Here is a 14,815-nt window from a genome sequence, read left to right as displayed (position 1 = left end):
TTCAAATATACAATTCACTCATAATTCCTGAAAAGGCACACTTTATTGAATAATTCACAGATGAGAAGCTGTATTGCAACCAGTGGTAGTAGAGCGAGTGCAAGGCTTCACAATTCACATTAATATAGCCAAATAGCACTGGGGCATTATGCTCCTGGTGCATGCAGCAATTCATTTTACAAATGCGGAGCAGGAGACATTCTGGTCATTCACAACCCCTTGCAGAAGCATACGAGTATGGATCTAATAAACTTTAATCACAGTTCCATGACAGCAAATGCAATATTTGAAGTTACCAAGGTGACCAGTATTATACATCATGTTATAAATAACCACAAAGTTATATAAACAGACTGTAGCAATATACAAATATATTAAACACTGTATCGTTATCATGTTAAAATATGTTAAAATACAGGTTTAAGGGGATAGGGGCAGTGCACCCAGAACACTTCACTGAGAAAGAGTGGTCTGGGTGACTATAGTATTCCTTAAAAAAAAAAAAAAAAAAATCAAAAAAGGCACTCAGCTAAATTAATTTAACAGCTTTTTAATAAAGCATTACACAGGGCGACAATTCAGTCACCATCTGGGACCTTAATCATGCTTGATGGCACCCCTTCCGATTGTAAGTAGTCAAACCTTTTTACTTCTTTTCAATGGTATGCCAGATCCACTTCCTGGCTATTCCAACTTCCTATGGAGAGACAGAAGCTGCTAAGCAGATGTGTCCATCATCTCTCCGGAGTTAAGCTCTACAATGTAGGACTTGCTCATCGGCTGAAAGCATCAACTGATCGCTTCCGCCAATGAGCTAAGCCCTGCACCCTCAGGCTTAGCGTTTACAGAGAACCTTTGGCTGTTCATGGAAGTAGTGGAGACAAGGAGCAGTCCCCAGAGGTCTCCGGTAAAAAGTCAAACTTTTCTAAAATGCTGTAGTGGTCTTGGAGCTTAGAGTGTTCCTTTAACCCCTTAAGGACCAAACTTTTGGAATAAAAGGGAATCATGACGTGTCACACACGTCATGTGTCCTTAAGGGGTTAAAGCTCAGAAATCTTTTCTTACCAACCGACTGTAATAAGAAATCCAGAGACGCTCTGTGACACAGTTATACACAGCATGTTATCTTCTGTGACAACCCAAGGGCAACTGCCATGTAAAATAATAGAAAACCATGGGAATATTGCAATCTCCTATGACAATAACAGGGGAATGCCTGCTAATTATCTAATACCCAATATAACACACATGGGTAAAGCTTACAATCCTGTATATTTACCATCCTTGTTAGATCAAGATAATGTTCTCAGCAAACAGAGAGCAGTCTCCTGCATCACAAGAATCAGAGTGCATTTTTCACAACTAACATAGCCGGTCATAAAAATAATTATATAAGAAATCAATGCAGCATAAGAATCCTGGTATTTGTCACTTTCAAAAAGATGTAGAGATTGAGTATAATTTTTACCAAGGTATATTAGGGTTCCACTCTAAACACCATAACCACTACTGCACAATGTTGTGATTGATTTTTTTCCAATTATATTTTATTGAATTTTTATACATGTGATACATGTTAAGCATGGGATACAGAACAAAAAAGAGGGTAAGGATAAGACATCAGCTCACATCTCTTCAGCAGCTAACATTCGCGAGGCATAGCAATGCCTTCCATGAGTATTTGATATGTTGGGTATAACTAGTTGTCCTCCCCTTTGAGGTTATCTTATCTAGTGTGATTTCTATTTTACTAGGCTGTTAGCTAACAAGTGTTGTATGTCTTAACTATGTACAGTATGGGTATCATCCTGTTGTTCGTTACCGCCCTTAACCCCTTAAGGACCAAGCTTCTGGAATAAAAGGGAATCATGACATGTCACACATGTCATGTGTCCTTAAGGGGTTAAAGGACCACTATAGGCACCCAGACCACTCCAGCTCAATGAAGTGGTCTGGGAGCCAGGTCCCTCTAGTTTTAACCCTGCAGCTAAAAACATAGCAGTTTCAGAAAAACCCGCCAAGCAGGAGGGGGGACTTAATGACCCTATAGTGCAAGGAAAACGAGTTTGTTTTACTGGCACTATAGTGGTCCTTTAAGGAATTTCCTTCCGCTCGGCCTCCCTTTATCGCCCCTGTGTTTGACACCCCCCCCCGCCATTTCCTTCCTTATATAGCTTTTCCCCCCCTTTCTTCCTTCCCCTTCCATACTTCATAGATCGTGCCTTTCCCTGCTTCCAGCTCCCCCCTCCCTACCAAGATATTTGTCCCACCACATTTTTGCTGCTATCCTATGAGTTGTTTTGCCACCTTGTGTGTAAAGCTTTGTTTCATAATCAATATTCAGTGTGATATGGCGTATCAGTGCCTATTTCGTTGGTATCTCTACCTGCTTCCAGGCTCTCGCTATCAATGTGTTTGCTGCAATTAGTATGTGGTACATCAGCAATGCTTGGGGTTTTTTGTACTTAAGTGTCATAAATAACAACCCGCACTCTGGTTGGAGGTCGATCTGGATTTGTAATGCTTCCTTGATGATTCCCTCCACCTCTCCCCAGTATGGCCTAATATATCTGCATGTCCACCATATGCGGTACATTGTTCCTTCGCCTTCCCCGCACCTCCAGCAGTGTTTTGACACCTGAGGGTACATACCTGCTAGTCTAGTTGGTACCATGTACCACCTATATTGAATTTTTCTCATTAAAGGATCACTATAGTGTCAGGAAAACAAACTCGTTTTCCTGACTTTATATCATCCTTAGGACCCCCCACCCTCAGGGCCCTCCTTCCTTGGCGCTGAAGGGGTTAAAACCCCTTCAGCCACTTACCTTTATCCAGTGCCGGGCTCCCTTGGAGCGGAATGCGCATGCGCGCAAGAGCCGCGCGCGCATTTAAACAGTCTATAGGAAAGCATTTCTCAATGCTTTCCTATGGACGTTCTGCACGCTGGATGCGATTTTCGCATCCAGCATCACAGAAGCGCCTCTAGCAGCTGTCAGGAAGACAGCCACTAGAGGCTGGATTAACCCTGCAATGTAAACACAGCAGTTTCTCTGAAAATGCTATGTTTACATCTGAAGGGTTAAAACCTGGGTGACCTGGCACTCAGACCACTTCATTAAACTGAAGTGGTCTGGGTGAGTATAGTGTCCCTTTAACTCCAGGTGTGAGGCACATCTTGACCTGCCTTTATGTGCTGTAAATGCCATTGTTCTGTAGTGAAGGTTTTATTTATGTCCTCCTGCCATGCGGCCCTGAACCTTTCTGTCGTCTCGGTCGAGGGGTTGTCATTTAGGGTCGTGTACATACATGCATGAGAGTAGTTTGTTGGGAATAGTCCCTGATGCACAAATATTTGTGATGTGTTCCAGAGGCTTTGAGACAGCCTCGTTTGTCTTCTTTTCTAACATGGATTTTAACTGTAGGTAGGAGAACAACGTGTGGTGTGGTAGCTGGTATACCCTTTGTAGTTCAGGATAGTGCATTAGTTTGTTGGATTGGTATTGGTGTTTGACCATTGTATACCCATGGTCGGTGATCTAGTGAGGGGTTAGCTAGGTGTAGGCTGTAGATTGGGGTTGATAGTGACCATTGTTTTGTGCGTCCCAGTTGGATATTTGTATCGTCCCAAGATATTTCACGTCTGAGGGCTTGCCCGGGCCGATTCTATCTCCACCCATTGTGGCCTATCATCTCTTTTGTATGCCAAGACAGCCGTGGACAGTAGTGCCGCCCTGTAGTACAGCCTCACGTCAGGCATCCCCAATCCACCTCTGTCCATTGTCTTACATAATACTTCCGTAGCAACTCTAATTTTCCGGTTTGCCCACACGAACCATGTAAAGATCTGCTGGAGCTTGCCCAAGTAAGTGTGGGGCACTGGCATCTGGAGGGTCTGGACTAAATAGAGACATTTTGGCAGTATCACCATTTTTAGAGCCGCCAGTCTACCCACCCTTTCAGAGTTTCCGAGATGTCGGCCAGTAGTCTGTCATAATTTAGTTAATGTAGATGTGCTGTGTGTTTGGGTATCTGTAAGCCTAGGAAAGTGAGGTAATCGTTCTGCAAGTCCAGGGGAAAAGCAGTTTTAAGCTGTTCTATCACTCGGTTGGGTAGTCCCACCCCCATGGCCTGTGTTTTCGTTACGTTTAACTTATAGTAGGACATGTTCCCATAAGTTCGTATTTCGGTTAGCAAATTCGGTAATGACCACAGTGGCTGCGTCAGGGTTAGTAGTACGTCGTCTGCGAACAGGTTGGCCTTGTATTCCCTTATCCCACTAGGGCTCCGTGCATTGCCGGGTTTTCCCTTATTTTAATTGCCATGGGTTAAAATGTAGTGATTTTAATACAAAGCAGCTTTAGCTATTGTTGCCAAGTATGTGTCACTTAACAAAAAATGCGACTTTATGTTTTTTGGAATGCAGCTAATTTAAAAGTGTGGATGTCTGCGTTCGTCATCCAACTATAGGAGGCAATGACAGGCAGACAGCAATTAACCTGCCTGAGCTCTCTCATCTGTAGCAGAGAGGCCAGGCAGTATTTGCTGGGAAGTCCCAGTCAAATCACCCAAAAATTGTCTGATGCAAATTAGGAGGTCAACATCCAAAGACTATTCACATTAGAGCAACTAAAATGTGTTGTAGTGATTAAGGTGCTTAGAGTGCCCATTTAAGTTTGATAACTTATTTTACCAAGAGTTTAACATTGATTGAAATGTTCCAGGTATGCCTACATAACTTTAAGGGGAATTTATAGTGTTAGGAATGCAAAGTTGTATTCCTAACATTATAGAGTCATCTGGCCCCACTTTTCACAAAAAGACAAAAACCTGATAACCAATCAATAATCAAAAATACAAAGTTGGGTGCAAATTAAGTTAAAATTGCTTCTTTTTTTTTTTAAACCCACACCAAACATAGAAAAAAAAAACAAAACAGTATGGGGTTCATACACTAAACAGCAAATAGTATGAAATGAAAAACAAATTGCACAGTTTTGCAAAAACGTAATTATAAAAATCTCCAACTCAGCTATAGCTAAAGTTTGGATATTTAAAGGGACACTATAGTCACCTGAACAACTACAGCTTAATGGAGTTGTTCTGGTGAGTATAGCCTGTCCCTGCAGGCATTTTAATGTAAACACTGTCTTTTCAGAGAAAAGGCAGTGTTTACATTGCTGCCTAGGTACACCTCCACTGGCAGTCACTCAAATTGGCACTAGAGTTGCACGTTTAGCATCTCCATGCTCATACAGATGCGCAGCACTGGAATAAAGGTGATCGTTACAGCTTTTTACGTTAGAAATGGAGCGGGGTGGGGGGCTTGACACATTTGTTTGGAATCTAGGAGCCAGATAAAAAAGTTAGGAGACAGTTTTTTTTTTTTTTAAACTAGCAAAGTTTAATTTACAACGAGAAATATACGATTCTTAAAGGGACACGATAGTCAACAGAACCACTACAGATGAATGTAGTTGTTATGATGTCTATAGCCTGTCACTGTAGCCTTTTCAATGTAAACGCTGCATTTTCAGAGAAAAGGCAGTTTATATTGCTGCATAATAAGACCTCTAGTGACAGTCACTCAGACAGCCACTAAAGAGTCCCGTGTCAGTGCTGCACAGTGTGCAGCCCCTATGTTCCAAGTCTCCATGCTCTGCATAATATCTTCCCAGTGCTTTTCTTAAGGATTGATGATCTCAGCTTTGGAGGTGAAACCGGAAAAAAGGTAAGTAAAAACATCTCATGTGATCGGAGGGGGGCAGGTACCTAAACAGACACACACACTCTGACAGACACACACACTTATAGAGGCATACACACACATACTGACAGAGACATAAGCACACTCATACACTGACAGAGGCATACACACACACACACATTTTTTCACACATTCACAAATTTACATTTTTAATTTTAATCCACCCAGCCTCCCTACGTTTGGGAGAGCTGAGTGGATCTTTCCCTGGGGTCCAGTGGGGCTGCTTTTTCTTCCTGTGTGTGAGGGAGCAGTAACCTACCTGCAGCTCCTCTCTGCTCTCTGTAGTGATGCCGGGGCGGGAATGACGTCATAGTCCGGCTCCCTGCATTACTATACAGCGCAAGGGAGCAGAGTGGAACTGCAGTAAGATCACTGCTCCCTCATGCGCTGCCTCAGCTGACCACATTGATGCTCCCATGGTGGCTGACTGGCTACAATGCTCCCTGAGCCAGCATCCTCCATGCTTGCCAGAGTGGGTGGCCAGCTCCATTGTCTGCCCAGCCGGTCGATTTAGCTAAAGGTTTGACAAATTTCAGGAGACAAATTCCACACTGTGCAGTACTGCCATTAGTAATTAGTACTCTGTCAATCATTAATACAGCCCATTGAGTTTATGACTCTTCAGATGTAAAGGTTTGCATGATACAAGCTGTATACTTCTCTTTGATATATAAGATCACATTTCTCTAACTGTCAAAAGGGATCTTAAACTATATACATTTCAAGAAACAACGGTTTGCAAAAAGAGACTACTCACCTGTTTGATCAACATGTATGTTTTACACATGATTTTCTCAATCTTGCTCAAGTCATATGTCGTAACTTTTTGTCCTTGCTGCCAGACACGGTAAGCTTCAAGAAGTAGGGTTTTACTGCTCTCGGTGTCTGGCAACTTTCGTTTTCGATTGACTCTTGGCGGAGGATCCTCAGTGTTTGGATGCTGGGGCTGTACTGAGGCCCTACTGCTAGCAGGCTGATGATGCTTAGAGCTAATGCTCAGTTCCTCCAGAGACAGCTCTGGACCCTCAGGACCCTTGTCCTTTATCACTTTAATTGTCTCTTTTCTGCATTGGTCTCCTTGTCTATCAGGATCACAGGATTGCCCACCATGGTCCATTGGTTCAGCAGTTTGAGGCCTGGTCATCTCTTTTAAAATCCTAGGATCCCCAGTATCCATAGCTTGAGAGCCAGAGCTATGCACCATGTCCTTTGCCCCATTTTCAGGCCTTGAGGCCACCCCTTCACACAACACAGAGCTTTTCCTTGGTGGTACATCTTTCCGGTCCTCTGAAGCGGGCCGGCCAGACACGTCCGTTGTCATGGGAGCCGTCTGACTGGGGTCTGAATTATATGGCTCCTGATGTGAAACACGTACAATAACTTAGTCACAGTATGCAGCATAGTCACAGTATAAAAACACATTCTGCATAATGTATTTCAGTGGTGCATTAGGAGAACTGTAGCACAATTAAGTGGTTTGGATGCAGGCCCCATTTTGTGTTAAAAAGATTTCCACATCTAATAATACTATTTGCCAGACCAATGACAAAAAATAGAGTAGCGTAAATAAATATAATAGCAAATATTTTTACTATTTCAGTTAACAGATCTGATGTAATTTAATCGGTTTATTGGTTATAAATATCTGGTGTAGGAAAACTCTTTGCTCTCTGCATATTAGAAAATGTTTGGATTTCGAAAACTGCATATGGAGCCAACAGGTAGTTTGTCAGATAATTTTTCCTACTAAGAGATTATGCATTACAAGACACCTAAAACACAATCTTCAATACTGCATATTCACAAGACTTTAGGAATTACAAATAAATCAAGATAGCAGGATCATTGCCACAATGTTCTAACAGAATAGACAAAAGAGGGACCCTCTGCTCGTACCCCAGACAGGTCACTCAGAGTGTCCTCCAACACTTTCACGGTGAGAATGAAAGCTCTCTGTGCCAAGACTTGACGATCGACATCCCGTAAATATTTCCTGCAGACATGAAGAGCACATGTTAAACTCAGTATATACATCTTGTACTAAAAAGAAAAAGCTAATGCATGCTTGCAATAAGCATACATTGAATTGCTAAGAAATCCTGCAGATACCACTATAATCTAAAAGTGTAATAAAAATGCAGGACGGTAAGGGCTACGCTCGGCCACGCTACAAGTATTAACCGGCTGGAGGGGAGCGCAGTGCGCTTCCCTCCTTCCGGTCAGCCTGATTTTGTGCCCCCAGGGCCTGTGCGCCCTAAGGCCGCCTAATGGTAGCGCCGGCCATGAGTGCACACCCTTATGAAGATTTGACAAACTTAAAGGGACACTATAGTGCCAGGAATACGCGCGCGCATTAGGCCTCCTCATAGGAAAGCATTGCATCAATGCTTCCTATGGAAGAATAGCTGATGCTGGATGCCCTCATCAGAGTGTGAGGACATCCAATGTCAGTTACCGGAAACAAAGTCTGTTAAAATCTAGGAAGCGCCTCTAGTAGAAAGCCACTGGAGGCAGACTTAGTGCTGCAATAAAAACATTGCAGTTTCTCTTGAACTGTGATATTTTACATTGCAGCACTAGGTGCAATACTGACAGTGCCCCCAGACCAGCTTCAGAATACAGCTTGACATCTATATTTTAGACTAAGGGCAGGGGATCATACTCCCTCTATACAGCTCCTATTAGCACCTATACTTATATATTTTAGATTTGTAACTTTAAACCTGATTAGACATATCTAAATAACTAGTGGAGGAGTTCTGAACTGAAACAAAGATCAAATATTGACTAACGATGTTTTAGTAAACAGACATTGGGCACACCAAGTTTGGCGAGGTTGAGTATAAGAGACACTCACTTCCCCTGGTCAGGGGTCCTTTGCAGCATACACGAAATTTTCAACAGTGTGTTGGAGTCCTTGAGCTGAGCCAGAACATTCAGAAGAAGCACTACAGAGCGGTTCATATGAGAAGCAAAGCTGCCAGGGCGATCTATATCATCCACAGGTATACGCCAGATTCCCTGCAAGAAAGATGAATATTATAGTAAGAGAATATAATGGTATCAGAGAATAGACCGGAGAGAATATTGGGAATAGAGGACAGGTTGCCGGAGATGTTACTTTTCTTGCGCAAAATAAGTGCTGTTTCTTCATCGCAATAAGTGCAGATTGATACCTTATGCATTAGAAGAACAGGTCACATGTTGCATATCTCTAGAGAATGTCATGCTAACCCACATTGTGCCTTCTGGGACCTGTTTGCATCTGCACAGGGCACATATAGTAGACCCCGATAGAAAAAATATATAAAGAAGCAGAGAATGTTTACACAAAGTAAGAGAAGAGGTAGCCTTGGGCCTAGTGCACAGACAATATCATCCATTGCCTCTGGCTAATCTTACACTGTCAAAGGACAAATATATGTAATATAACGTGAACAAACACAATATTAGAAAAGTATAACATTTTAATTGTTTTTAGAGTAAAACTAACTTTAAGAATATTCTGGACATGATAACTTAATATAAAATCCTCGACTGTATTCACTTCATGTCACTCTATCACTTGACCCATCTGGATTCCATTCTTTTATAACCTACTCTCTGAGCTGTTGGCTATATATTACACATGATCTGTCTGGCTATTTTGATTGCTTGTGGATAAGTTTGATTGTGGCTAATTAGTAAGCCACCCAAACATCTTGATCGAGCAGGCGTGGGAGAAAGGGGTGTGGAATAAGGGAGGGGGAGACAATGGGGAGATAAGGAACTAGCATTTATTCCTAATTGTCACGCTATATTTATGCAGTACAAAATGAAAGGGTGCTTTGCTTAAAAAAAACAAAACGGAGGTTGAATGAGCAGTGGATACATCATATCTTCAGTGAAGACATCACTTAAGAGCGGCTGCTTGACTTTTTCACGGCTCACTACAGAGTATTAATAACAGCCACTAGTGACCTTGAATATTGCGTATTACCATCAACAGCTAATAATCTGATTATGGTGTATTAACATTATCAGCTAGTGTCACTGATTATGGAGTACTAATATTATTAGCAAGTATCCCTGATTATGGAGTATTACTATTATCGGATAGTGTCACTGTCTGATTATGGAGTATTACTATTATCAGCTAGTGTCACTGATTATGGAGTATGACTATTATCAGCTAGTATCACTGATTATGAAGTATTAACATTATCAGCTAGTGTCACTGATTATGGAGTATTAATATTATTAGCAAGTATCCCTGATTATGGAGTATTACTATTATCGGATAGTGTCACTGTCTGATTATGGATTATTACTATTATCAGCTAGTGTCACTGATTATGGAGTATGACTATTATCAGCTAGTATCACTGATTATGAAGTATTAACATTATCAGCTAGTGTCACTGATTATGGAGTATTAATATTATTAGCAAGTATCCCTGATTATGGAGTATTACTATTATCGGATAGTGTCACTGTCTGATTATGGAGTATTACTATTATCGGATAGTGTCACTGTCTGATTATGGAGTATTACTATTATCAGCTAGTGTCACTGATTATGGAGTATTGATATTATTAGCTAGTGTCACTGATTATGGAATATTACTATTATCAGCGAGTGTCACTGATTATGGAGTATACATTATCAGCTAGTGTAACTTTTTATGGAGTATTACTATTATCAGCTAGTATCACTATTAAGAGCTAGTGTCACTGATTATGGAGAATAACTATTATCAGACTAGTGTCACTGATTATGAAGTATGACTATTATCAGCTAGTGTCACTGATTATGGAATATTACTATTATCAGCTAATGTGACTGATTATGGAGCACTACGATTATCAGACTAGTGCCACTGATTATGGAGTATGACTATTATCAGCTAGTGTCATTAATTTTGGAGTATTACTATTATCAGCTAATGTGACTGATTATGGAGTATTACTATTATCAGCAAGTATAACTGATTATGGAGTATTACTGTTATCAGCTAGTATCACTGATTATGGAGTATGACTATTATCAGCTAGTTTCACTGATTATGGAGTATTACTATTATCAGCTAGTATAACTGATTATGGATTGCTACTATTATCAGCAAGTATAACTGATTATGGAGTATTACTGTTATCAGCTAGCTTCACTGATTATGGAGTATTACTATTATCAGCTAATGTGACTGATTATGGAGCACTACGATTATCGGACTAGTGTCACTGATTATGGAGAATGACTATTATCAGCTAGTATCACTGATTATGGAGTATTACTGTTATCAGCTAGTATAACTGATTATGGATTACTACTATTATCAGCAAGTATAACTGATTATGGAGTATTACTGTTATCAGCTAGCTTCACTGATTATGGAGTATTACTATTATCAGCTAGTGTCACTGATTATTCAGTATTACTATTATCAGACCAGTGTCACTGATTATGGAGTATGACTATTATCAGTTAGTGTCACTGATTATGGAATATTACTATTATCAGCTAGTATCATTGATTATGGAGTATTAGTATTATCAGTTAGTATGACTGATTATGAAGTATTACTATTATCAGCTAGTGTCACTGAGTATGGAGTATTAGTATTATCAGTTAGTATGACTGATTATGGAGTATGACTTATCAGTTAGTGTCACTGATTATGGAATATTACTATTATCAGCTAGTATCATTGATTATGGAGTATTAGTATTATCAGTTAGTATCACTATTATCAGCTAGTGTCACTTATTATGGAGTATTACTATTATCAGCTTGTGACGAACTGAGCCTTGTCACGTGTTCTTGGAGGTGCCTACTTAACAGCCTCCTGCCAAAAGACTATGGGCCAGGTCAGCGACTATAAAGATCCATATTTTATTTTGCCTGGTTCCTCTGGTTTGGCACTCACTGGTGGCCGATCGCATAGACCAAAACCGCGAATAGACTTCAGGGGGACAAATGCCCTGGAACTATTTTCGGCATGAAAACCTTTCGGTTCGCGGTCGGTCCCCCAGCGGCACTTAGCCGTGATTCTATGGAACTCTTTTGGGCATGGGACCATGCGTGCGGTCAGCCAAAACTATGACTTCAAGGAAATTCCTGAACCCCATAACCGATCTGGGTGATTTTTGTATATGTTGTTCACCCAGATCGGGGCTATCAGGAGATTTTTGTGTTTTTTTTATATGTATTTTAAGGTACTTTTGGGGTTTTATAAAAATGTGTGTTTTTGTGTTTGGAGATAATTGAGTTTCGTATAGTGCTTGACTCAATTATCTCCCAGGCATAGGGGAGGGATTGACCTAGTTTGTATGGGAGTGTCATGGATCTGAGAGCCAACGTGATTGTGTATTTGTTTCTACTGTGGTTTACTCTCATGTCCAGGGGGGAGTGCCCCTTGCATGGGGACTGTCATAAAAGGCCAGTTGTGGCTACCATTAAAAGAGATTCGTTTTGCCCTTCATGAAGTCTAGGCTCATGTTTGGGGGATTGGAGAGCTATATTCACACTCTGGGGATTGCTATAAACACTATATTCCCTTGGATCACAACACTTGCTCTTATAAGAGCAGCCTGCTTCGCTCTCTGGACTAGGAGAGGTCTACCCACTTGAAGCTGCATTCTGGTCTTGATTCCAGGGTGGGTGGAGGACAGCGACACCCCAACCAAGCTGTGGCGGTTTGTGGGGTTTACGGTGGTTATGGTGTTCCCGTGCAGTGCTTATGGTGCTCGCATGTACAAGGAAGCAGCGACTGACAGAGGTATCTAGTCGGGGTGCCAGGCGGTCCGTCACACAGCTAGTATCACTGATTATGGAGTATTATTATTATGAGCTAATGTGACTAATTATGGAGTATTACTATTGTGGCGAAACCAACCTCGCCACTGGGCCCTGGAGAAGCCTGTTTGCTAGCCTCCTACCTACTGACTATGGCCCCTGGGTTATTTGGGGCATATTGTACTGTATATTGCTGCTACTGGCCGTTTTAACAGCATCTATGGACATATTGGGACTTTTGGGACTACTGTCCCTTTAAGACTGTGATACATATTCTAGTGTACTGCCTGTAATATTATATGTGTATTAAGTTTAACCTGGGATATGTATGCAGCATTCAACTGATTGTTCGGTAGAATCACTCCATTTATTATATTGAGTGAAACTACCGAACAACCAGACCACCCAGGAATAAGTGTGCCTCCAATTACAGTTTGCAACAATGTTGCAAACGGGTAATTGGCAATCCGTGTAATGTATTCTTTGTCCTCTGGGTGGCCGCCATTCGGGAAACAAACACGTGGCGGCGGCCATCTTAAACTACCGAACAGCGGTGTTTTGCCGTCGAGTGTCTGGAACTAAAATCGGACACTTGACTAGGCAAACACCGCTGAGACCTCCATACTTCCAGAAATTCGTATGGAAACTACCGAATGACCCGCCGTTCGGTAGAAAGAACCCCATAAACAAGGGAATTCATTCAAACCCTCTCCAGGCTCTATAACACAGGCAATTCGCCTGTTTTCATTCCCTTGTTTGTGACCGACCGCAGGGCCAAAATGCATGGAACTGTTTTCGGATACTTTACCCATGCGGTCGGTCAAATCTTTGGAACCCCATATCTCACGAACCATTCATCCGAATTACTTGAATTTTGGATATGTTGTCCCCCTGAATAAGGGCTATCCAGCGATGCTGGATTTAAAGGTGTACCCCCGGGTTTTGGGGTACATCCAGAACTTGGCTGAAAAAGTGTACCGGATAATTGAGTTTAATGTTATCTGAGGGGAGGGGATGTGTGGGCTGAACCATGTATGTGATTGGTTATTTTATGCCTCCCCCTGGGTGTGGCCTGTATGTGGATTAGTGTAATAAAAGCCAGGCTGGATGAGCCAGTCGAGAGTTCCTGTTTTAACCTCAAAGTGATGTGTCGTCTCATTATTGGGGGAAGGATTTATTGTATGCTGTTCCAGTTGACTGCTAGGGGTACAAGCCTATTCATATGGTTCCTATTCAATGGTCTACAGCATTCATACGCTTGGGAGAATTTAAAGGTTTCTTGGATTCGGTGATTATGGTGTCTGCCAGAGTGCTTGGAGCCCTCAGGAAGCACTAGGAGCATCCATTAACGGAGGTACCAAGTCGGGGTGCCAGGTGATCCGTTACAACTATTATCAGCTAGTGTCACTGATTATGGAGTATTACTATTATCAGCTAGTATAACTGATTATGGAGTATTACTATTATCAGGCTAGTGTAATTGATTATGGAGTATTACTATTATCAGCTAGTGTTATTGATTATGGAACATTACTATTATTATCTAGTGTTATTGATTATGGAACATTAGTATTATCAGCTAGTATCACTGATTATGGAGTATTACTATTATCAGACTAGTGTCACTTATGTAGTATTCCTATCATCAGCTGGTGTCACTGATTATGTAGTATTACTATTATCAGACTAGTGTCACTGATTATGTAATATTACTATCAGCATCAACTGTAATTGATTATGAAGTAATATCATTAGCAGCTAGTTGCATTATACAAGATGGAATTTTGGAATGTGCGTCAAAACTCTGCCAAGACATATGTTAAAGGGACATTATAGTCACCAAAACAACTCTAGCTTAATTAAGCAGTTTTGGTGTATAGATCATGTCCCTGCAGTCTCTCTACTCTCTGCCATTTAGGAGTTAAATCACTTTGTTTATGAACCCTAGTTGCACCTGCCTGCATGTGACTTGCACAGCCTTCCTAAACACTTCTTGTCACCTAAAGTTTATCCTTCCTTTATTGCAAGTTCTGTTTAATTTATATTTTCTTATCCCCTGCTATGTTAAAAGCTTGCTAGACCCTGCAAGAGCCTCCTGTATGTGATTAAAGTTCAATTTACAGAGAAAGAGATACAATTGTTTAAAGGATCACTATAGGCACCAGGACTACTTCAGCTCAAATAAGTGGTCTGGGTGCCAGGTCCATCTAGGGTTAACCCTGCCTGCTGTAAACATAGCAGTTTCAGAGAAACTGCTATGTTTACATATGGGT

General features: G+C 41.3%; 1 protein-coding gene across 3 annotated transcripts in view; it reads right to left on the bottom strand.

Moving 5' to 3' along the window:
• Positions 1 to 14,815, bottom strand: part of CABIN1 (calcineurin binding protein 1) — a 163,230-nt gene that overhangs the window by 17,530 nt on the left and 130,885 nt on the right. For all 3 annotated transcript variants that reach the window (XM_063454503.1, XM_063454504.1, XM_063454505.1), the window contains exons 30-32: positions 8,625 to 8,788; positions 7,664 to 7,760; positions 6,525 to 7,124 (exon numbers count right to left, since the gene is read on the bottom strand). In XM_063454503.1, the coding sequence (XP_063310573.1) occupies positions 6,525 to 7,124; positions 7,664 to 7,760; positions 8,625 to 8,788 (861 nt within the window). The remainder of the gene's footprint in view (positions 1 to 6,524; positions 7,125 to 7,663; positions 7,761 to 8,624; positions 8,789 to 14,815) is intronic.

Source organism: Pelobates fuscus, chromosome 5, assembly GCF_036172605.1.
Source record: "Pelobates fuscus isolate aPelFus1 chromosome 5, aPelFus1.pri, whole genome shotgun sequence".
Lineage (NCBI taxonomy): Eukaryota > Metazoa > Chordata > Amphibia > Anura > Pelobatidae > Pelobates > Pelobates fuscus.
This window is presented reverse-complemented; position numbering and strand designations above follow the sequence as displayed.